This window comes from Hemicordylus capensis, chromosome 3 (assembly GCF_027244095.1).
Source record: "Hemicordylus capensis ecotype Gifberg chromosome 3, rHemCap1.1.pri, whole genome shotgun sequence".
NCBI classification, from domain to species: Eukaryota; Metazoa; Chordata; class Lepidosauria; order Squamata; family Cordylidae; genus Hemicordylus; species Hemicordylus capensis.
In genome coordinates this window covers 17644701-17667803 of record NC_069659.1, presented here as the reverse complement: position 1 = coordinate 17667803, position 23103 = coordinate 17644701, and the positions used below count along the sequence as shown (strand labels likewise).

General features: G+C 45.5%; 1 protein-coding gene across 5 annotated transcripts in view; it reads right to left on the bottom strand.

Moving 5' to 3' along the window:
* Nucleotides 1-23103, bottom strand: part of LOC128352500 (putative N-acetylated-alpha-linked acidic dipeptidase) — a 61602-nt gene that overhangs the window by 21590 nt on the left and 16909 nt on the right. For 3 of the 5 annotated variants that reach the window (XR_008320451.1, XM_053313132.1, XM_053313135.1), the window contains 7 exons: nucleotides 19418-19543; nucleotides 17713-17899; nucleotides 16579-16672; nucleotides 11710-11808; nucleotides 6833-6918; nucleotides 3866-3985; nucleotides 632-714 (listed from right to left, as the gene is read on the bottom strand). Coding sequence is in view for 4 of the 5 variants with exons in the window: in XM_053313132.1 (XP_053169107.1) it covers nucleotides 632-714; nucleotides 3866-3985; nucleotides 6833-6918; nucleotides 11710-11808; nucleotides 16579-16672; nucleotides 17713-17899; nucleotides 19418-19543 (795 nt within the window). In the remaining variant the exon portion in view is untranslated. The remainder of the gene's footprint in view (nucleotides 1-631; nucleotides 715-3865; nucleotides 3986-6832; nucleotides 6919-11709; nucleotides 11809-16578; nucleotides 16673-17712; nucleotides 17900-19417; nucleotides 19544-23103) is intronic. The other 2 variants (XM_053313133.1, XM_053313134.1) reach the window with 2 other exon arrangements.

Below are 23103 nucleotides of genomic sequence, written 5' to 3'. Positions count from 1 at the left end.
ATATTGAGGTTTTCTGAATTATGATTTTGATTGCTTTTGACCTTTTCTACACACAAAAAATGATATTTCAGAAAACCTTTCTGGGATTCATAACATATTGAAAGATGAAAAGTGATAAGAGTTTGTGATTTACATATGTTACTGAATTAGCACTTGAAGTGCAAATGCATGGGTCATAAACTATGCAGATGGGAAAGAAATTCATCAATATTCAGAGCAAAGGGTACACATTTGTATTTTTAGAAATTGGAACCTGATAAGACAGATTCATTTGAATCGAGCTCCATGTGTTCTGGAACGAATGGATTATGACAGGGCTTCTCAAACCAGGCTCCTCAGCGGGCCATTGTAGCTGGGGATGATGGGAGTTGTAGTCCAACAACATCCAGGGACCGACATTTGAGAATATCTGGGCTATGAAATGAATGATGGGTCCAATTTCACAACACTCATTCCTACTCATTTATTTTCATTTTTCTTTTAAACAAGAGATTTCTTATATGGCAGTTCTCTACAGGAACTTCCAAGATACAGATGGGAGTTATAGTCCAACAACATCCGAGAGCCCAAAGTTGAGAACCTCCGTGCTACACAAATGCCAGGTATTACACTTTACTTATTACTGACTTACCTCTGCCCACTCTGTAGATCCTATCAAGCCAAACTCCTCTGCATCCCAGCTGGCAAATATCACCGTTCTTCTAGGTCTCCACCCTACAGTAGCAATATTTATAGAATTGTTGTTATTACAATAATCAGATATTGTAATATCTGGATTATGATATTCATCATATATATTCATTTTAATATGTATGTTATTATATATTAAATATTAACATATATATATATAAAATTTAAACGTTATTTCAAAATTTTATATACATATTTATTTACTTATTTATTACTGTCCCATCCCCAGCCAGTGCAATACATCCTGGGGCAGCTCTTTCAGTCCTCGGAAAAACCAGCTTGTCGATTCTAAAACAAAGCCCAACTGCATTACTTGTGCATGCGCACTGGGTGTGCAGAGACCCTGCTCATTGTGAGGATTGGGGTAGGAAAAGATTGGGGTAGGAACCCATTACCCACCCGAAGCACCTTCAGATGCTCATGTGAAAGACCATATGATCCCCCTGACTACAGCTCCACAAAGAACATGGGAACAATGGATGCTGCATTATACTGAATTAGACCACTGGTCCATCTAGCTCGCTGTTGTCTACACTGACTGGCAGCAGCTCTTCGAGGTTTGGGGCAGGGTCTCTCCCAGCCCTACCGGAAGATGCTGCCAGGGATTGAAACTGGGACCTTCGGAATGCAAATCAGATACTCTACCACTGACCTACAATCCCTGTCCCTTACCTATGGAACTAGCTTAAACCATATCAGACTATTGGCTCATCTTTTCCAGTCCTCCCTGGAGATGCCAGGACTTGAATCTGGGACCTTCTGCATGCAAAGCAGGTGCTCTACCATCGAGCTATGGCCTCTCCCAAAGTCTAACTGAGCAGATTCACCATTTTAAAGTGGCGATTCTCTTTGTTTAGCAGGGGGAGAACAATTGGCCCTATCCATCCCCAGCACAGCATCCCTTCAGCGGCTGTTGCTGGTGGCTGTCTTACAGTGGTGTTTTGTTGTTGTTGTTTTTTTAAGATCGCAAGCCCTTGGGGACAGGGAGCCATTTTATTTTTTTATATCTATGTAAACTGCTTTGGGAAATTTGGTTGAGAAGCAGTATATAAATATTTGTCATATCCGTAACTCCTAGCCTTGCAAAGGGTGGTGGGGAGATTTCAAAGATCTGGTTGGAAGGATTTGGAGGAAGCATTTTGTCTTCCCCGCCCCCTACAAATTGCTCCCTGCAACCTGGTGATACATCTGATCCTTTAATTTGTATTTTGTATCCTGCCCCATTCATTTTATAATAACTAAAAATTGTTCTCTATTCTTTTTGCAAACTGCCCTTCATGCCAGCCTGACTCAGTCCTTTGCAATTATAATCTGATCATTCAAAATAACAAGCCATTGTCTCATAAAGCCCCTCATTATCACAAACTCAACTCAAAGGCGAACTGTAGCAATGCCTTCGCCATTCTTTCCTTTCTGTGAATACTCAGCATTTTGGCTGCAGTCCTGTACAGCGTGAGGCTGCTTAGCTCATCCCATTGATCGCAATAGGACTGTAGCAATGTGAATGCATGCAGACTTGCAGCTGTTCTGCAAAATAGTTGCAAAGGACTGAAATCCTCGAAGTTCAAAGGCCGAGTCTCCATTTGGAATTTTATTTCATTCATTTCTCAGGGAGGAGATCTGGTCTTGAGGTTAGGAACATAGGATCATAGGAAGCTGCCATATACTGAGTCAGCCATTGGTCTATCTAGCTCAGGACTGTCTACACATACTGGCAGCAGCGGCTTCTCCAAGCTTGCAGGCAGGAATCTCTCTCAGCCCTATCTTGGAGATGCTGCCAGGGAGGGAACTTGAAACCTTCTGCTCTTCCCAGAGCAGCTCCATCCCCTAAGGGGAATGTCTTACAGTGCTCACACTTCTAGTCTCCCTTTCATATGCAACCAGGGTGGACCCTGCTTAGCTAAGGGGACAAGTCATGCTTGCTACCACAAGACCAGCTTGAGCATGAATTGTCCCCTTTGCTAAGCAGGGTCTGCCCCAGTTTGCATTTGGATTGGTGACCACATGTGAGCGCTGTCAGCTGTAAGTTGGAGCTATAGCTCAGTGGCAGAGCATCTGCTTTGCATGCAGAAGGTCCCAGGTTCAGTCCCTGGCAGGGCTAGGAGAGACTCCTGCCTGAAACCCTGGAGAAGCTGCCGGTCAGAATAGGCATTATTGAGCAAGGTGGGCAAATGGTCTGACTCCGAAGATGGCAGCTTCCTACATTCCCATCGGCATAGACATTTACAGCCTCAGTAAATGACAATTTTGTAACACATTCATGGGGGATGCAGGATGCTGCTATGGTCCTGTGTGCACTTTGCTATGGTTCCAAGAGAGTGCAGAAGAAGCCCCAGAATGTGGTACCTGGAAAAGAGTTCAGCTGCCTGAGGATCTCAAGACCAAACAGAATGTTACAGCAAGCCTGTCACGGACCCCTGTGTGCTTGGGGTTTCTCTCCTGCTAAATTGCAGCCATGGGAGGGGGATCCAAATCAGAACCGGGGGGGGGAATCATCTTTTCCCCCTTGCATCTCAAAATGGATCTCATCCACCTTGCATAACTGCTATTTGTCCTGGGAGGAATCTCATTGGTGCCAATGGCAGCAACCCCTCTGGGGCATATAGTAGCCACTGAGAAGGGCAGCCTGGATCAGTAGTGTAGTAGGGGGAATCGTTAAAGCCTTCCTCCCCCATGCTGTGACCCCAATCTGAATCACTTCCCTCTTTGTGGATGCTATTTACAGGCGGTGGGGGGGGGGACATGAGAGGGTTAGAATAAACTGTGCAAAATAGTCAAAATTGAAAAATGAATGGTGCTAAACAAGTGCAGATGTGCTTCATTTGCATAATTTCTGCAGGTTGCAGAATCCAGCTTTCCTAGGTGCAGGGTTTGTTTTTTTTAATTGCAGTGTACGCCCAGACTTGCTGTGTCCACACACAGCTGTGTCAGATTCTCCCTGTGCACTGGAAACTATGCAGATCTTGAGGATATGGATTCCTTCACTGTGTGGAAATGTTGTGATATATGCAGCTGATAGGTGACACAAGCATTTGCTAGTAGTGATCCTAATTGGAGGCAGTGTCCCTTCCTGCTTCCTGCCTGTCCTTCTTGCTGAACTCGTCTCATCCTGTAACACAATAAAGTCGTCTTGGCCTATCATGGCTGCCTTCTTCTGAACTTTCATGACACTCACCTTGCTGCTTCAGCTTCCCAAAGCTTCTGACAATCTCATGGACAACAGCAGCTCCACTCTGAGGATCAATCCCACCAAACACCCAAGAATCACGGTGGCCTCCCAAGATAACGTACCGGTCTAAAGGAACGGGGAAGGAAACTTTTATGAAATATATGGAAGCTAATTAAGAAGTCCACCCAAGGATGGGAGGAGTAGAGACAAAGATGCACCCGCTTTTCTCTCCCTCTTGCAGCCAACATCACATCCTGCTCTTTCAAGAAAGTAGCCAGCCAGACTATTTCTACCTGGGCCAGCTGCCTGAGTAACTGGAATATAAACCAGGGATTGCCAACCTTGGGACCGCAGATGTTGTGTGTGTTGGAAGTGAAAGACTCTGCGCTGCCTCATGCCTCAAGGACAGAGGGGGACAGACTAGTGAGTCAGAGGGGTTAAGACATTGGTCATTCCTCCTCTCTACTGCTCTGACACTATCCCTTTGATATGTAGATTGCTACTCTCAGGGACTTCCTGCCTGCCTGCCTCCCTTCCCTTCTTCCTTCCTCTCTTCTCTCTAGCACACACGCTCGCCTCTCTCTCTGCACCATGTGTGTAGAGATGCAGATAGCATCTCTCTGCATCCAGCTAGCTAGATAGATTAGAGATCCTATCTCTCCACTTTCCTATCTAGAATGGAGTTCTCCAATAAAGACTCCTCATATTGATTTGAAACTATGAACTGGCTCCAAGTTTCTTTTGCTCTCAGCATACATGCATGCCTGGACAGATGCCGCTGTGTTTGGGGTCTGTGCACTCTGCTGTAATAGAAGGGTATCTCTTACCAGAGAGAATTCCCAACAGTGTGACTATAACTCCCATCATTCCCAGCCACAAGGTCCTTCAACCATTGTGGCTGGGGATGATGGGAGCAGGAGAAATGGCCAGCACTTGGAAAGGCCAGCTCAGTGTTCCCTCTAACAGGGATTCCCAGATGTTGTTGACTACAACTCCCAGAATCCCCAGCTACAATGGCTTTTGCTTGGGGATTGTGGGAGTTGTAGTCAACATCTGGGAATCCCTGTTAGAGGGAACACTGGCCAGCATGGCCCTCAAGACCTAATTTCCCAGCTTACTTCATTGTTGGTTGGGTGTCTTCTTCATTCTCTTGGGAATAAAGAAAAAATCCAGCCCACAATGAAGCCAGCTGGGAAAGGCTGGCTGGAGCAAGGGGAAAGGAGCAAGCCAGGCAGTTCTCAGGAGCCCAGTGGCTTGAGTTCTTTGAACCCATCCTCCCAATCTGACCCTGATTCTGGTCCAGAGATCCGGCCACAGTGAAAGAAACCCAGCAGTTGTAGCTCCTGCTTATAAGTTAGCTGCTAGACACAGGTCATTGGTTGCATTAAGCTGGGATGGAGCTAATCTTTCCCTCACTAACGAAAGCCCTCCCCACCATACAGGTCAGAGCTGCCCAGACCAATACAGTGGCCTGCTGTTGCATAAACCTAGACTAGATGTTATACCCATTGAGGTCATCTGGAGAGGTTCATCTGCAGTTGCCACCAGTTCATCTGATGCAGGGATGGGCCTTCTCTGTTGCTGCCCCAAGACTCTCGAATGTGCTCCCTGCTGCTATAAGAGCCTCCCCATCTCTGACAACTTTTAAAAAGTCTCTAAAGACTCATTTTTCCACCCAAGCTTTTTAACTAGATCTGTGGTTTTAAATTGCTTTAAGGTTTTCATTTTTAACCTGCTTTCTGTTGTTGTAAGCCACCCTGAGACGGAAGTTTAGGGAGGTTTACAAATTTGAAAAATAAATACATAAAATAAAAAATACCTATTGCATGATTGGTTCTGGCATGTTTGCTTTTCTAAAGGAAGGCGAAATAGCAGCTGCACAGGGGTCTGATCCATACCAGCAGCACCTCATCAGGTGAAGGGAGGCTTGAACTCCTGACCCCACCACATCCCTGATCTAGATATCCCCCTCAAATGGCTACCTTAGGAGAAAGCCCTGAGAGGAAAGTCCCTATGGACACCCATGGGATATTGCCTTCTGGGGCAAATATAAGCCACAGCCCCCACACCTCCCCGTCTGGATTTGATGGGGAGGAAGGCTTCAAGACAGCTCCCTCCTCTGTGGTCTTGATCTGGATTGGGGCCCTGCAGAGCAGCTCTTTCCATTTAAAAAACCAAAGAGGCAGGTCCCAGTTGCACAATCGGCAGATTGTCACATTTGGCCTTCTTGGTGTCAGAAAATGCTGTTGTCACGGCTGCAACGCCCAGAGCTCACAAGAATTAGACCTGCTTCCAAGGTGCCTACCCTGAAGCTGCTGTTTTAAGTACGGAAAAGGAATGCAAGCAGAATGACACATTGGGTGCCATGTCTGGTTTAAGATCATGGCCATCACCACAATCAGTGGCAGTTAATTGCATACAGTAGTTTTGCATTTCTTAAGTACGGGCCAAAATACAACAGAAATGCAATGACATCCCTTTGAAATGGTGTTATTTTCCAACCTGTATATTCCCTATGTACCAAAGGTATCTGTTGTCTGGTTATTTTGCAGGGGAAGGTATCTAAGAGAATGCACACCTTCTTCTTCATGAACTCTTCTGCCTATTCAGATATCAGGGGAAGTCTGGTTGTGGTTATCACAGGTTTGCTTGGTGGCAGCTCAAAACCAGGCCTTTTCTAGGGTTGCCCCAGGACTTTAGAACATGCTTAGAGCCTCCTCTCCTGCTCAAATTAGAGCCTCCTTTTCTCTGGATGTTTTAAATAAAGATCTGAAAAAATACCTGCTTAATCAGACTTTTAATTTATCATTTTAAGTTTTACATTCTAGAGTTTTTATCTCTCTCTTAAACTGTATTAATTGTATTGATGTTTTAATTGTGTTTTTCGATTATTTGTGAACAACCCAGAGACTTGTATGTGGGGCAGCATAGAAATGTGCTAAATAAAGTAATTGAGCAAGAGGGTCGCTTTACCTGGCTCTGTTGCCCCTCGGAGAGTACCAATGACGTTGTAAATCTTTGCCATTTTCTTGAAGCTGTGAATGTGCATTTTGACCTTTCTAAAGCCATTAAAAACAAATCCAAACAGTAAACCTCATCAGGTTAAGAAGTAATAGCACCTTTTAAAAGTTAAACAGCTGAAGGCTGGAAAAGATTAGGGTCGAACATTTGCAATTACCCTACACTCATGTAAACCCAAAAGAGCAGTCATCTTTAGCTGTTTCCAGGCCATAGTGAATGGGTCAAGGGAACTCTACAATTGGGTGAATTTCCCCTCGGTGTCTTCAAAAAGCAGCCTCAGAGGTGGTGGGGGCTGACTGATTTGACTGGGGGCTGTATCACAGGGGGACTGCCCTGCCTCTGAGTCAAGCCCCTGAAATTGCCTCCCCCCCACAAGTGCAATTAGCCACTGAGGGGAAAATCTATGGGCACAAAATTGTAAGTTCTCAATACAGCTTTGCAAGCAGGGTAGGGGGGGGTATTTTGTGGCTCAGTTCCAGACCAGTGATGTACTAGCACAAGAGACGTTGTGCACATTTAAGAAGCTTGCAGGGCTTGTGGTGCTACGCGATGCTGGACTCAACTGGCCTTTGGCCTGATCCAGGAGGGCTGTTCTTCTGGTCTTGGATATCACAAGTCTAGTATTTTTGTATTTTGATGCTGCGATTACTTTTTTATTGTTTTAATAATACTTTGTGCAAGGCCACTGCAAAAATTATTTAACTATAAAGCGGGGCACACATACACACACACACACACATAAATAACTGTTTCTGTTTCTAATGTTCTGTCACACACTGGTATGGCCAGAAGAAGCAAACTCCCAGGATGCGGCTGATGAAAGGTCTTTCCAGATAGCAATAAGCTATATTACGTGAGAGGGTTTCTCAGAAGTTTCAAGTGTGAATGTACTTAACCCCTGCTAATTTGGCAAAGAGGCACCTTTTAAATGTGGTGATTCTCTTTATTTAGCAGGGGGAGAGTAACTGGCCCTATCCCCCACCCAGCACGGTACCTCCAGAGACTGTTGCTGGTGTCTATCTTATGTTTCTTTTTAGATTGTAAGGCTTTTGGGGACAGACCCCAATCTTTATTTATTAATTATTTCTCTATGTAAACTGCTTTAGAAACTTTTGTTGAAAAGTTGTATATAAATATTTGTTGTTGTTCACCTCCACACACTCCTACTGCCTTCTGTCTTCCTTTCCAGTAGCTCTAATCAGATGCAGGCTCCTCACATAATTTTTACAGCTCTACCTGCTGCCCAGCTCTCGTTTTTATCTCCAAAAGCAAGAGCTGACCAGAAGATGGAGCTGCAACAATTATGTGATGAAAAAAAATTAAAAGTGGGTCCTGCATATTGCAAATTAGGGTTAAAAGTGGGTTGTGGGTCTCAAATTACGTTTGATGTGGGAATTCTGTGATCGAAATTCTTGTTGTCTTTCTTCAGAAAGGAGCTGCCCAGGGTGGAGGTGGTTTTGGCTGGACACATGGGGGAGAGGGGACTCTTTCTCATACTCTGTGGCCTCAATTCCAATTGCCCTGTCTAAACTGCCATTAGTTTTGGAGGAGAAAACTTGCAGACACAGGTCTACATCCAGGCACCTATTGTGCTTGCATAACTATACTGCACTAGCATAAAAACATAGCATAAGACCAGCCCTGCTGGATCAGGCCCAAGGCTTATCTAATTCAACATCCTGTTTCCCACAGTGGCCCATCAGATGCCTTTGAGAAGCCCACAGGCAAGAGACAGGGCATGCCCTGTCTCTTGCTGTTGCTCACCTGTAACTGGTATTGAGAGGCAACTTGCCTCTGAGGCTGGAGGTGACCTATAGCTTTCAGACTAGTAGCCATTGATAGACCTGTCCTCCATGACTTTGTCCAAGTCCCTTTTAAAGCCATCCAAGCTAGAGGCCATCACCACATCCCGTGGCAGAGAATTCCATATATTAAATATGTGCTGCAAGAAAAAGTACTTCCTTTTGTTGGTCCTAAATTTCCTGGCCTTCGGTTTCATGGGATGATCTTTGGTTCTAGTGTTGCAAGAGAAAGAGGAGAATTTCTCTCTGCCCACTCTTTCTATTCCATTTATAATTTTATAAACCTCTACCATGCCTCCCCGTAGTCGCCTCTTTTCCAAACTAAAAAGCCCCAGAATCTGTAGCCTTTCCTCAAAAAGAAGGTGCTCTAGGCCCCTGATCATCTCAGTTGCCTCTTCTGCACCTTTTCCAGTTCAACAATGTCCTTCTTAAGATATGGTGACCAGAACAGTACACAGTACTCCAAATGTGGTCACACTATCGATTTTTATAAGGACATCATAATATTAGCATGTTTATTTTCAATTAGAGGTGTGCATGGAACTGATTCTGGTAGTTCAGTTTGAATTCAAGCTGAATTCAAACCGGACTGCCGGACAACAAGCTGATTCGAGTCGAATCAGCACCCAGCTCAGTTCTAGGGTCAAACTGGGCAGAACTGGTTCAAAACTGGTTCTGGGAATCTGGTGAGGATTCCCCTTTACAAGCAAAGGGGGGGGGACCCTGCCTTTAAAATACTAGTAAAGGGGGGAGGAGAGAGAGGGCAACTTACCACCACCACTGGCGGCAGCAGCGTGGCTCCTCCAAGCGCTAGACCAACACATGCATGGAGGCCAGAACCAGTCGGTGTTCGAGCACTAGACCCAGTCTGGAGTTTGGAGGAGCTATGCTGCCAGTGCCAGTGGTGAGGTTCCCTCTCGCCGCTCATTCACAAGAGCGTCAGGCCATGGAGACACACGTGCGGGCTGGATAGCAGATGCCACCCAGCCTGGTTGCTTGATACAAGCAAGCCGCAGGGATGGGCACCCCTGCAATACCTCTCCCTATCTTGGCGACTGCTGCAAATAAGTGTAGTCAAAGTGGGCCCTCTGCCAGCCTGTCCATCCATTACAACATGTCCATCGCTATTTTTGCAGAGAACGGTGACCCCACTCTTCTTGGTTTGCAGACAACCAGGGCTCCCCTCTCCTGTGATTCCCAGAAGCAGCAGATTGCATAGGAAGCAACGCTGGTCCAATCCTGGGAAAGCTGAACAATGGTTAAGATCTTTCCCCGGTCCCAATGTTTCCCCAGTCTGCCCACCCAGCTATGCCCAAACACATGGAGATCATTCAGAATCTCCTTTGGGTACGTCAAAGGCTCCCCTCCCCTGGAGAGGAGGGGATCGCAACACAAAAGACTGATCATTAAGCAGATAGAACAGGGGGCCCACACAACCCCCCTCTTTTATTTGGGTAACTCAGCTCATGAGTGTGCAGTCCAAAGGAAGTCTGAAGGTTGGCAAGTCTAAGGTCCTCCACGGTAGACTGGCCCTCTCATGAGAGTGCTAGTCCCACTATGGGGACAGGAGTGTGGTTTGGTCTCCATGGACTGCTTTGCGAGGGTGAGCTGTCACAAGAGCATCCTTGCTCACAGCGAGCCAGACCCCAACATCCTTCGCTCTCCTTCATATACATATCCCCTCCTAGGAAGTCAACATGTTCCCTTCCCTTTCCTGATTTACAGGAAAACAGTGCCCTCACCCCAGCTTCCTCCCACTGGCAGAAATTGTGCTTGTGTGAGATCGTGGCAGGGCTCTTGTGTGAGATTGTGGCGGGGCTCTTACGAAGATAGCAGTACAGTCTTTCCCTGATGAAGGGGGGCTTGCATGGCATTTCAAGGGATTATAATGCCTTTTCCCTGCTGAGTGTGGGCAGACCATTCTGAAAAGGCACCATCATGTTCGGCACGCCCCCTTGCAGATCGTGGCCAATGGCTGCCACCCTGCAGACGTGTTGGCACCTTGCCCGTAACCTGGCAATGCGAGTGCTATGGAGCTTACTTGGATGTGGCCTCAGCAGACCAGGAAGAGGGAGGGGGCTCCCCTGCTCTGAAAATGGAGGTGGCTGGCCTGCGGTTGGATGGACGTCTAGAATGTGATTCACAGTTAGAAAAATTAACCGCAGGTTTGGCAACCTCCAGTTTCACATTATGTGTGAACGCCGCCTATATCTATGTTTTCACTAGCAACCAAACATTCTAGCTCGCCCATCTTGGCTAGGAGGCTTCTGGCAGTGGCATATCAATACCTACAGGCCTAATCTCTTACCTGGTGCCCCTTACTGTCATTTGACCTTTTTGACCAGCTGTCCTAATCCTGGTTCTACTGTGACCCATTTTGGTTTATCTGAATTTGAAAGGTTTGCACCCTTGCACCTTAGGGGATTTGGCTTGCCACCCAATTCCTGTTGGCAACCCCCCAGGCGCAATTTTAAATGAGGCTCTGTGAACTTTTGGATTTTAAGTGCCAGCAGTCTAGTTCCATCTTGGTTCAAGTGGAGCTTGTCCCCTTTTTATAGGCTTTGCTTGCCCCAAATTGTATCCCAGTGCCTAACAAATCTAAACCCCTCCTTCCGGCACCATCATCTCATTCACACATTGAAACACCTCAGCTCTGCCTGTCTCTCTGGCCCTATGTGTGGAACAGGTAGCACTTCAGAGAATGGTACCCTGTGGGTCCTGGACTGCAATATGCTACCTAGCGGCTTCCAGAACCTCCCGACTGCCTTTCCCAACATCGTTGGTGTCTACGTGCACCACAATTAGACCAGCAATATGACAGAAGTATTATAGACAGATAAACTTAAACTAGGAGAACATTAAAACCCTGGTCAAATAAGAGGGTCTGATATCTACAGTCTGTAGATGAATGGATGGGTAACCCTAAATTGCTGAAGTATGCATAGGGCTAGTGAATTTTCTCATACTGTGGCTCCATTTTCCTGTTGATCATTTGCTCTAAGACACAAGGAGGTACTTTTTGCCCACCTTTTTGAGGCAGTTCCTTTAAAGCCTGGTCCAATGTTGTAAGGCACAGAAAGATTTCCTTTCCAGCTGTCATCAGGCGGGGCAGGCCCACCCATGTCCCTATTAGAAAAGAGAACATCAGAGTTTCATTAATAAAACTATTTCATAGGAAACCTGTTCCACCTGCCATTTCTCATTCATACTCTAAATTATACTCTAAATTATATAGCCAGTGTAGTGGTTAAAGTATTGTACAAGGGCAGGGGAAACTCAAGTTCAAATCTTCACTCATTTATGAAACTCACTGGGTGACCTTGGGCATTGCTCTTTCTTGGCCTAACCTACCTTGCAGGGTTGTTGTGAGGATAAAAGAGGGGGGAGAAGAAAAAATGAATTTGTGCAAGGCACAAATAGGAAGTGTAGTATTGTACATGCAGTGAGCATAAAAGTCCTATTCAGACATTATGTTGTACAAGTGTACAGGCATCTGCACACTCAAACGTGTTTGTGTAAATGACTGTACCTGCATTCATTAAAAAAGTGAACCTGGTTACAGGCCTCTCAAATGCATGGTACAGACACGAAGTGTACTGCTGTACCTGTGTGCACCATTATGTGTGAATAGCTATGTACAGTTATGTACCAGTGTCTATTTCACACAGATACTGAATTCAGACATTATGCTGTGTGGGTGTACAGATGTCTGTACACTTGTACATTTGTTTGTATGAATGTCTGTACCTGCATTCATGTTAAAAATGAACCTGCGTACCAGCCCCTCAAATGCACATCCAGATAGGAAGTGTACTGCTCTAAAGGTAAAGTGTGCCATCGAGTCAGTTTTGACTCCTGGCGACTACAGAGCCCTGTGGTTGTCTCTGGTAGAATACAGGAGGGGTTTACCACTGCCTCCTCCCATGCAGTATGAGATGATGCCTTTCAGCATCTTCCTGTATCGCTGCTGCCCAATATAGGTGTTTCCAGTGGGGATTCGAACCGGCAACCTCCAGCTTGCTAGTGAAGTCATTTCCCCGCTGCGCCATAACATGTGATTGACTGTACCTGTGTACAGATCTGTACACTACACGCATTGTATGAGTGTTCAGCATAACATGTAAAGGGGCCTTATATGTACGTACAGAACTCTACATGCATACATTGAATGCATACTATGTGCATTGAACATAGTGTGAATAGGGCTCTTTCTGTTGCTTGTATTTGTGGATCCAGGAATATTGCACACCCACACCAGTGGGAAAGATAGTAGAAAATGATCACCATGGAGGTGATCCAGACACCTGCCACAGACTTCCCACCTTCCTTCCAGTGTACGCTGCCCTGCACACAGAAATCCCTGGCCTTCGATTTGAATGAGTAGCAACTGCCAGAGAGCTGCGTTTGAGAGCTGAGAGGAGAGTTGGTCTTGTGGCAGCAAGCATGACTTGTCCCCATAGCTAAGCAGGGTCTGCCCTGGTTGCATCTGAATGGGAGACTTGATGTGTGAGCACTGCAAGATATTCCCCTCAGGGGATGGAGCCGCTCTGGGAAGAGCAGAAAGTTTCACGTTCTCTCCCTGACTTCTCCAAGATAGGGCTGAGAGAGATTCCTGCCTGCAACCTTGGAGAAGCCGCTGCCAGTCTGTGAAGACAATGCTGAGCTAGATAGGCCAATGGTCCGACTCAGTGTATGGCAGTTTCCTATGTTTCCTATGCGTATGTGCAACAATGCACATAAGGGGCCAACTGAACTGGTCCCCTATGTAAAGACGACCAAAAAAGCACCACTGGTTTTAATTTAGGTCGGAGTGTGACTACAGAGAGGGATAAATTCAAGATAATGACAGCCTGAGTGGGTTCTGATTTCCTGAAAGACCAAAAAAGGAAGCTGAGTAACAAGGCACACTTAATGGATCCCAGACTTTTCAGTCTGATAATAAATGAACTTTGTACTCCAAGTGTGTGTGTGTGTGTGTGTGTGTGTGTGTGTGTATGAGAGAGAGCGAGAGAGAGAGAGAGAGGCCCTTGCAAAGATATCTTGACCTCTTTATTTTTCACATTCAGCACTGACTCCCCACACCCCATGCTTTTCTGGCTCAAATCATGATTTCTGCAAGGCATTTCTAAGGCAAGGGAAAGTGAGGAAAAGGCTGAAAAACATGTACCAGCACAGAGTGTTCTTTTCACCATTGCTTGCAGGATATGATCTCTCTTATGTAAGTAGGAGTTCTAAGACAAAACTTCTCAAACCATATTGTCGGCAGTCTCCCTATGAGTAGGCCTATAGGTCTCTTGCTTTTTCCTGAGGTAACTTGTTCAGTCAACCCATTTTCACTCACACTTTGTAGTTTTGTGAACTGTTCAATACAGGATTTCATAAACTACATTAAGAAAGAGGGGCAAACTTTTTTTCTAAATTAAAATTAGAAATACATATAGAAAAAGACATATCTTAATTGTTTTTATTGTGCTTTTACTTGTTGCTGCATTTTGGACAGTGGTACACCACCTGGAGATCTGTATGTTAGGCACTTTATAAATGTGACTAAATGAAATAAATAAATAGTCATTACACCCACAAAGCTGTGGGTGGCTGACATACAGAGCAAGGATGTATTGGTACAGCAAGAGAACTTCCCAACAGAACTTCCCAACGAATTTAACTGCATGGGTGCAGTGGGAAGTTTTGACATTCTCTCCTTCCCCAGGAAGTCCTTTTGTGCCACCTGAAAATATGTTCCTGAGGGTTACACAACCCTCGAGGACATATCTTTTAGTGGCACAGAGGGCTTCCGGAGGAAGCTGGCAAACTGGCAACAATGATAACCCCTCCCCCACACCAGTTACCCAATGCAATTTTCACACACATCCCAATCTGCAATTAGCTGTGGAAGAGAAAACATACTGGTATCCATATTGTGCTTGATTATTTCCCCCTTCTATGGCTAAAAATAACTCAGAGAGGAGGCTTCAAAATGGGGGCCACTACAACATCAGGGAAAGCAAATGCAATTAAAAAACCAAATTGGTGGGATCCATGGCTGCTTTTAATATGAGAGAGAGAGAGAGAGAGAGAGAGAGAGAGAGAGAGAGAGAGAGAGAGAGAGAGAGAGAGATTCACACACCTTCAACATGTTTAATTTGGGCCTAAGTCCATTGCTTATTCTGTGGTCTTCCTTCAGTGTCCTTGCCTCTGGGACCCCTGTTCCTTCATTTCCTTCTGTGCTGGGACCTCTCCTCAGTCCTCAGTTAGCCTCTTTGTGTGGGGTTAATCCCAGCCAAAGAGACAATTTCCCCTTCTCTTACAGAATTTGGACTGCAAGTTCCCTGAGCAACTGAACATTTCTGAGCCATCACACCAGCCCAGCTAAACACTGTCAGAGAGACTTCATCATCATAAGCACAAAACACTATAGACCAGGGATTCTCAATGTTGGGTCCCCAGATGTTATTGGACTTCAACTCCCATAACTCCCAGGTACAGTGGTCTCTGGCTGAGGATTATGGGAGTTGAAGTCCAAAAACATCTGGGGACCCAACTTTGAGAATCCCTGCTATAGACTGGAGTAAGGGATTTGCAGAACAGCTGCACAAATGTCAGGTGATTTGCCTGACCTGAGCTGTGGTTAATTGCTATGATGTTACTGTATTTACCAGAATCCAAGACCAGTCCCCTGCCAGCAAGTTCTTTGACGTTAGAAGCCAGGTGGTCATCTTAAATCCAGAGTCCTCTTCTTTTGAGTAAATATAGGTTTAACCTGTACTTAGTCTTTATTTTTAAAGGGACTCTTCTTAAATTCATAGTCATCTTGTAATCAGGTAAATACGGTAGCTGTCCCTGTTGGTCAGGTTGTTACATAGAAAGATAGGAAGCTGCCTTATACTGAGTCAGACCATTGGTCCATCTAGTTCAGTATTCTCTGCACTGGCTGGCAGCAGCCTTCCAAGGTTTCAGGCAGGAGTATTAATTCCTAGCCCGACCTGGAAATGCTGCCAGGGATTGAATCTGTGACCTTCTGCATGCAAAGCAGATGCTCTACCACGGTGCCAGTGTTCCCTCTAACAGGAATTCCCAGATGTTGTTGACTACAACTCCCAGAATCCTTAGTTGTAATGCCTTTGGCTTGGGATTCCCAGATGATTTTGAGTACAACTCCCAGAATCCTCAGTTGTAATGACTCTGGCTTGGGGATTATGGGAATTGTAGTCAACAACATCTGGGAATCCCTGTTAGCGGGAATACTGCACTGTGCTTTAACCTCATCCTTCTTTTTCTTCTTGTAGAAGGCAATGGCGTACCAGGATCGTAAGGTCCCACAAACACCACCTACTAGAAATCTTCAGATAAAGTTAAAGTCGTTCAAATAGCCACGACGTTTTGAGAAGTCTCCACAAAAGATTCTTAGCTATCGACCAATTTCGACAGTCTGAAAAGAGTTCTTGTAGTGATCTAATAGAGAGATTGACAGAACGAAGAGATAGGAAAAAGATTTCACGCTCACTGTAGAACTGAATACAATCCCACAAAAGACGATCAATTGTTTCAATAACACCACACATGGGACATAGATTGTCTTCAGATTTTCCAATAAAATACAACTTGTCCTTGGTAGAGCAATGTCCTGTCAAAGTTCTTAGTAAGGAAACTTGTCAGATTCTTCCCGAAAAAATAACGTTGAAAATCACTCAACTTTGGGCAGAAAGAATATATTCTCTGGCCAGTAAGGTCGTTATCCCATTCCTTTTGCCACACATTCCCCATCTCACGTCTACTGAAAGGTATCATACAATCCGCAGACTGATGGTGCATAACTCCATCTCCAAACAAGGACTGCTTTAAAACAGCACTGTTTAATTAACTAAACCTGCATGTGATACCAACAGATGTACTTACCTCAACAGCTGCTCAGCATCATGATAGCCAATGGGGTGGACAGGAATTTTTAAGATGCCTACCACCTCACTGTCATCATAGCGATAGGTATAGTCTGCAGCAAGAAAGCCAACAATTACTGCTATTGCTGGTGCTACTGCTCCTACGACTACTATTTATTACTTATAAAGCACCTCAGGCTCTCAGTAATTAAGTTATTAAGTGAAAAATAAGAAATGCTGGCTGACAACTTGACTAAATTACTCATGAGTCATCCCATTGAAATTAATAAAATAAGTTAGCCATGGCTAAAAATGAAGGGCTGGCATTCTCTGCAGCCTTTTGGTGATGGAAGAAGGGCTGCAGGTTGGCAAGAAGCCTTCTGCATCCCTGCACTGAAGGTTTTTGTGCAGCAGTCGGCATAGAAGGGAGCAGAGGCAGAGCCACCACTGAGCAAACGGGTTCAAAGAACCCAGGCCGCCGCCCCTCAGGGGCCGCACCTCACACCCCAGACACACCCCCGTGTCTGATGTCAGACACTGGGGGCATGGTTTAGCTCCCTAACGGGGTGGGGCGGCCCTCTTTGGGAACTATATCAGCTAGCGCTGCATTTGCAGTGTGGCTGGAGCAGGTATCCCTGCCTCCCTCCTGGCCACGCTGCAAATGCAGTGCTGGCTGGATTTAGCTCCCAAACGGGGCTATGCAGCCCTGTTAGGGAGCTCGTCCATGCCTCCTGTGTCTGATGTCAGATTCAGGGGGCGTGGCTAACTGCTCCCTGTGTCTGATGCCAGACACTGATGTAGGGGGCGGGGCTAGGGGGGCCGCCGTGGTGGGCTGATCCCGGGCTGTTGCTGGCCTCCCTCCATGCCTAGAAGGCAGAGTGATTTTCATGTCTCTCCCCTCCTTCCAACAGCTCTTTCCAGTTGTATAAATATGTCCCTGAGGGCTGTGCAACCCTCAGGAACATATTTGTACAAGTGAACAGGGCTTTTGGAGGGAGGGGAGAGACATAACAGTCCCTCTTTTCTTTGCCTGGACTGCTTTGTAGCAGGGTAGCAGGCTGCTTGCAGACCTACAGCCCTCCTTCCATCACTGGAGGGCTATGAGAAATATCAGCCAAGGAATGTAATGTTTCTTTTCAGTACTACTATTCACCTTTGGCTGGATATCCTGGAGTGAGGGCATCTCCAGCGCCATTCAGAAATATCACATTCCCACGTTGGGCTCCACCTCCAGGGAGATTCCAGCCCTGCGGGTAAGGATCCACCCCAGGGGCACAGGAATCAGCAGGGTCGGAGTATAAAATAACACCCTTGGCACCAGCCTGCTCTGCATTCCTCACCTAGAAAAAACACATACACACATAAAACTGCATTTTGGAGTTGTCTTCAGGCTGCTCTTTCATACAAAGTGGAATACCTACTACTACTACTACTACTACTACTACTACTACAACGAATATTTATATACCACTTTTCGACAAATGTTCCCAAAGCACTTTACACAGAAAAAATAAATGAATGAATAAAGATGGAATCCTCTCTCCAAAGGGCTCACAATCTAAAAAGGAACATAGGAAGCTGCCTTGAACCCTTGCTGCATCTAGTGCAGTATTGTCTCTATATAGACTGGCAGTGGCTTCTCCAAGGTTGCAGGCAGGAATCTCCCTCAGCCCTTTCTTGGAGATGCCAGGGAGAGAACATGGGGCAAAGGTAGAGTTGCCATGCCCCCTGAAATTCCAGGTTTTACCTGGATTTTAAGCCTCTCACCCAGAATGCTTAGGCCACCCAGATCCGTCCGGATTCCAGCTTTCTTTCTTTCTTTTTTAAGCTAAGCTCTAGCCCTTGTAGAAGCGGAGTTATGGAGCAAAATGTGCAGTCACCATTCTGCTCAAAAATTATTTTTAAGCCAATTCAAATAATATATGCAAACTAAGCACCCGGATTTGGAAAGCCAGCATATGGCAACCCTAGGCAAAGGTGAGGCTGTGGCAGTTGCCCCAGGTGGGTGGGTCACACCTGCAGGGTTCCCATGCTGCTAGATGTGCTCCCCTCCCGAGGCCTTCTCCTCACCTTGCTTCATGGGCAAGCTGTCCCAGGCTGCAGACATCTGTGTCTATGTGGATGGAGTGTGGGCCATGATCAAAAACATGGGAAAAGCCTGTTGGCCTTTTCAGAGGCTAAACTAAAAGATGCTGAACTCACGTATGTCTAAAACCGGGCACCCCAGCCCTGTCACTCATCCCCTCAGCCCACTGTTCATGGTTTCTGTGGTACTCCTCTGAAGTGAATGCCATATCCATGATGGTGACCACTTTGAGCCTCCTGATCACAGAGGTGCCCACTATCACAGACAAAGCGTTCACCTGGTCCCTGGGAGTGACAGGCTGTTGGATGACATCACAGTGTCTTTTCATTTCAGTGCTGAATAGGGCTTTTGTCTTTGCAGCTGCATTCTGCAACCACACATATATACTATTCCTGGCTCTAACTGCAAATGCTCCCTCCCCAAATCCAACTGCATAGATCAGGGACATCTAGATTCCACTGCATAGATCTGGTGCAATCTCCACATTTATGTTCTGGGCTGCCACTTCAAATATGTCCACCCCTAATCCATGGCAGGTTGAAAAGTATGCACCAAGTATGAACAGGGAACAGAATTGCCATGGTTCCACCAAACAAGACTGAACCAGAGCTCAGCTCTTCTGTATGGGAATCACGAGCTCTCTCACTGAGCAATCGCTCCCCTACGCTGGAGTCGCTTAATTGGAAAACTCCAAAGTGGCACTCACATTTCTATCCCTGCTCTTCAAGGAGACAGATCAGACCTTGCTACTGCAACTGGATAGCATCATTACCTTGTTTCCTCGGAAGATTTTTCCATATCTGGCAATGACAATTTTCCCAGAACAATTAATTCCCATCTCTCGCTCTAATCTGTGGAAATCTTCTATGCTGCCGTAGTTCACGTACACAAGATCTCCCTGGAGTATAAAAGGCACTATTTTAAAGACAAGCAAAGGAAGGGGAAAGACTGACGGTCTGTGGTTTTAAGGAGGATCCGGCTTGGGTTGTGGGGGCCATTCATCATGTCTCCCCAAGTGAAGGAGGCCATGAATGGCCAACAAGATTGTAGCTGAAAGGAGGAGGGAGAGAAGATGCATTCCATTGATCCATGGGGACCAATTGTGTCTTGCAATTCTTGTGCTAGCTGTAGCCAGTTTTTCTTTTTTAAGAATAAGGCAGGACATAAATCTGAATGGGAGAATAAAAATAAAATATATGTATCAATGCACAGATTCCTTCCCTGCCTTTGCCGGATCGTTCCAAGACATTTATGTAGCCAGCTGATTTGGTGCATGGGCAAAAATGCTGGCTGACATTCAGAACAAGGAAGCACTGGCATAGTGAGAGGAGCAGGCGAAAAGCATTTCCCAACTAACTGTGTCAATGTAACAGGGAAGGAGCAATTTTTGATGCCCTTCCTTTTGCCAGAAAGCCCTCTGTGTCACCCCAAAATATGGCCCTGAGGGCTGTGCAATTTTATGTCCCTGAAGGGCTATGCCAGTTTTTGCCCTCCATGCCCCCTGCAAGATACGTCCCAGAGGGCTGCACAATTTTGGATTACCTCCCCTTCTCGAGGAAGCCCTCTTCCTGGGGAAAGGGAGAGCTGCCTGAGGAAGGGGAGGTCCTCAAAAATTGCCCTTTCCCTGGTACACCAGTGCAGTTCTTTGGGAAGTGCTTTTAGCCTCCTCTTACTGCATCAGGGCGCCCTTATTCTGTATGTCAGCCACTAAAAGTTATAACACATTTTTCAAAATTGAAATATCAAGTGCAGTAAGCTAACCCATTGGGTCTGAAGCTACTGAGATCAGCCATGTAGTGTTGGCTTTGGCAATGCTTTGGCCGTGGAGGTAAAAAGGCTGAAATCACTAAAGAAAAGTGTGTTGTCTTTGGTAGAATACAGGAGGGGTTTACCATTGCCTCCTCCCATGCAGTATGAGATGATGCCTTTCAGCACCTTCTTATATCGCTGCTGCCCAATATAGGTGTTTCCTATAGTCTGGGGAACATACCAGCGGGGATTCGAACTGGCAACCTCTGGCTTGCTAGTCAAGTCATTTCCCCACGGCACCATGAGGTGGCTCAGAAATCAGTACTTCTATTAAAAAATCAGTATTTTCAGTAAAATCAGTAAAATTAGTATTTTGCCCCAGATGCAAAATACATACTACTAAAGCTATCATCTCCGTATACTAAATACTTGACACTAAACCATCCTATTATTATTGGCTGACATCCAGACCGACACTGCCCTCGTGCGACAAACAAAGTTGTGCACATGCAGAAAGGTTAAGGACTGTGTGAAATCACAGCAATGCTTGGAACTGCACAATCTTTTGTGCTTTCATTGCACTTGTGCACCAAGGACAGTGGAACAGGACATGGGCATGTCATGGCAAGAGACACACCACAGGTTGTGCCCTTTGATTCACAACACCCCCTATTGCACAGGCACAACAATGTATACCCAGCAGGGAACTGCTGCCTATCATGGCTTACTGATGAGTACACCTGTAAAATACACAGGCTTGCAAACATATATTTGTTGCATACACTTTATACTTTTTGGTACACACTCAAAAATTTAGGTATACACCTAAAAATGTAGTGTGAAGCCCCTTGAAGCCTGAAATCTTTTGGACAAGGCACAATTCTGACCTATTACTCTACAAGATTACTCTGTTGCTATTTGTTATCACTATAAAGCAGATAAAAGGAGCATGAAGTTGCAAACCATATCCTCTGCCGAGAATATTTTTCTTCCCTGATTTTTTTATCTTGTTCCATCCAGCCTGGAGAAGCGTTCTGAGTAGATCAAAAGCCTGCAAAACAACTTTGTGCTCATTCTTCAGTCCTCTTGAAGGTATTCTTTTTATCTCACTTTTTAAAATCTCCATGAGTGTACCATCGTATATTCCAAAGTCAACACCAGCTGCACCAGCAAGGTTTGTGATGCAAAATCCATGTGGTGCCAGGTGGCAGGAAAAGGGGAAGAGTCAATTTCTTGGAGGACCCTTTATACGTATCCATCTTCCACTCACGTATTGTACACTGAGAATAATTAGCTGACAAGTGCATCTAACTGATGCTTGGAGATTAAAAGGCTCTTAAAATACCACTGGGTGCTGTTGTTCCTAGTATTCAGGTAATCTTCTCCGTGAATTAAAATAAACTCCATTTAGTTGAAGTGCTGTGTGGGTGGGCTGAGGCAGTACGTGGAATGCTTTTCAATCGGATACTGACCAAGATGAGGATGTGGATTGCGTCCAGGGGGAAATAAAATAATAGGTATGTGCATGTACAAACAACTCCATTCAGAATCCTATTTGTTGGGGGAGCTTTCATTTTGTTCATTTTTGAACACATTTGGGTCCTGCACCACTCATCCTGAGACCTATTTTGAAGTACTGACTTCACCTCTCATTTTTGCTTATTTTCAGTTGTAGAAAATCTCGTTTTTGCTTGGTTTTTGCTGCCAGTGGTGTTGGTATTTGGCCCTGGTATTTTTAAAATTAAAAAACAAAACAAAAACAAACAAACCCTCACAACCCCCCCCCCGAACAGGTGGAGGGGCAGTTTTCTTTCCGAGGTCAGACCAAACAGGGGGTGGTTCGGTTCAACCCCGAACCATTAAACCGCTCCTGTTCAACCTCAACCGCACCGGTTCAACCTCAAACACATTCGACATTGAACATCCCTAGCTCCTGGTGGTGTTGGCCAGTGGCTGTTGTTGGTGTATACCTTATGTTTCTTTTTAGATTGTGAGCCCTTTGGGGACAGGGGACCATCTTCTTTATGTATTCTTAATTGTTTTCTATGTAAACCGCTTTGAGAATTTTGTTGAAGAGCGGTATATAGCTATTCGTCATCGTTGTCGTCATTTTGGCATTTTAAATTGGGCTACATCCTTACACCCCCAGTGTTACATCCAGCAGAGGAACCATGCATGTATTGCCCATTTGCACAAGGGATCCCATAAACAGCTAGGCACAGACATACTGAATCCTGCTTCCATGCCTGTAGAGCCCCTAGATGGATCAGAAAAATAGGCTTTTTGCTAGATCTGTTTTTGTACAACGATCCAAAGAGAGCAGGTAGGAAGCAAGCATGCCAGCACGTTGGCAAAGTCATGCTAGTCTTTCATTCAGCATCCGGCTTCCAAAGGCAACAGCATATCTTTCCAGCTCCTCCAGGGGCTGCTTCTTGCTAGCCAACTCCACAAACTCAAGCTTGTCCTCTTTCTCTGATCAGATTCCAAAACGTAGAAATTGTTTTCTTGTAGCCTCTACCTGGGCAGGTGGCATATGACAGAAATCCATTGGTTTGAAGTAGCCGCAGAGTGCATTCAATTCTAATCCATACATACCTACTGGCGGCAACACATGAGTAGTTCAGCATCATAACAAAGGCATGCCCACCCTAATGTCACTGTAGAATGACCCTTTGTTTGTTTGTTCACTTTCTAGACCGCCCTTACAAA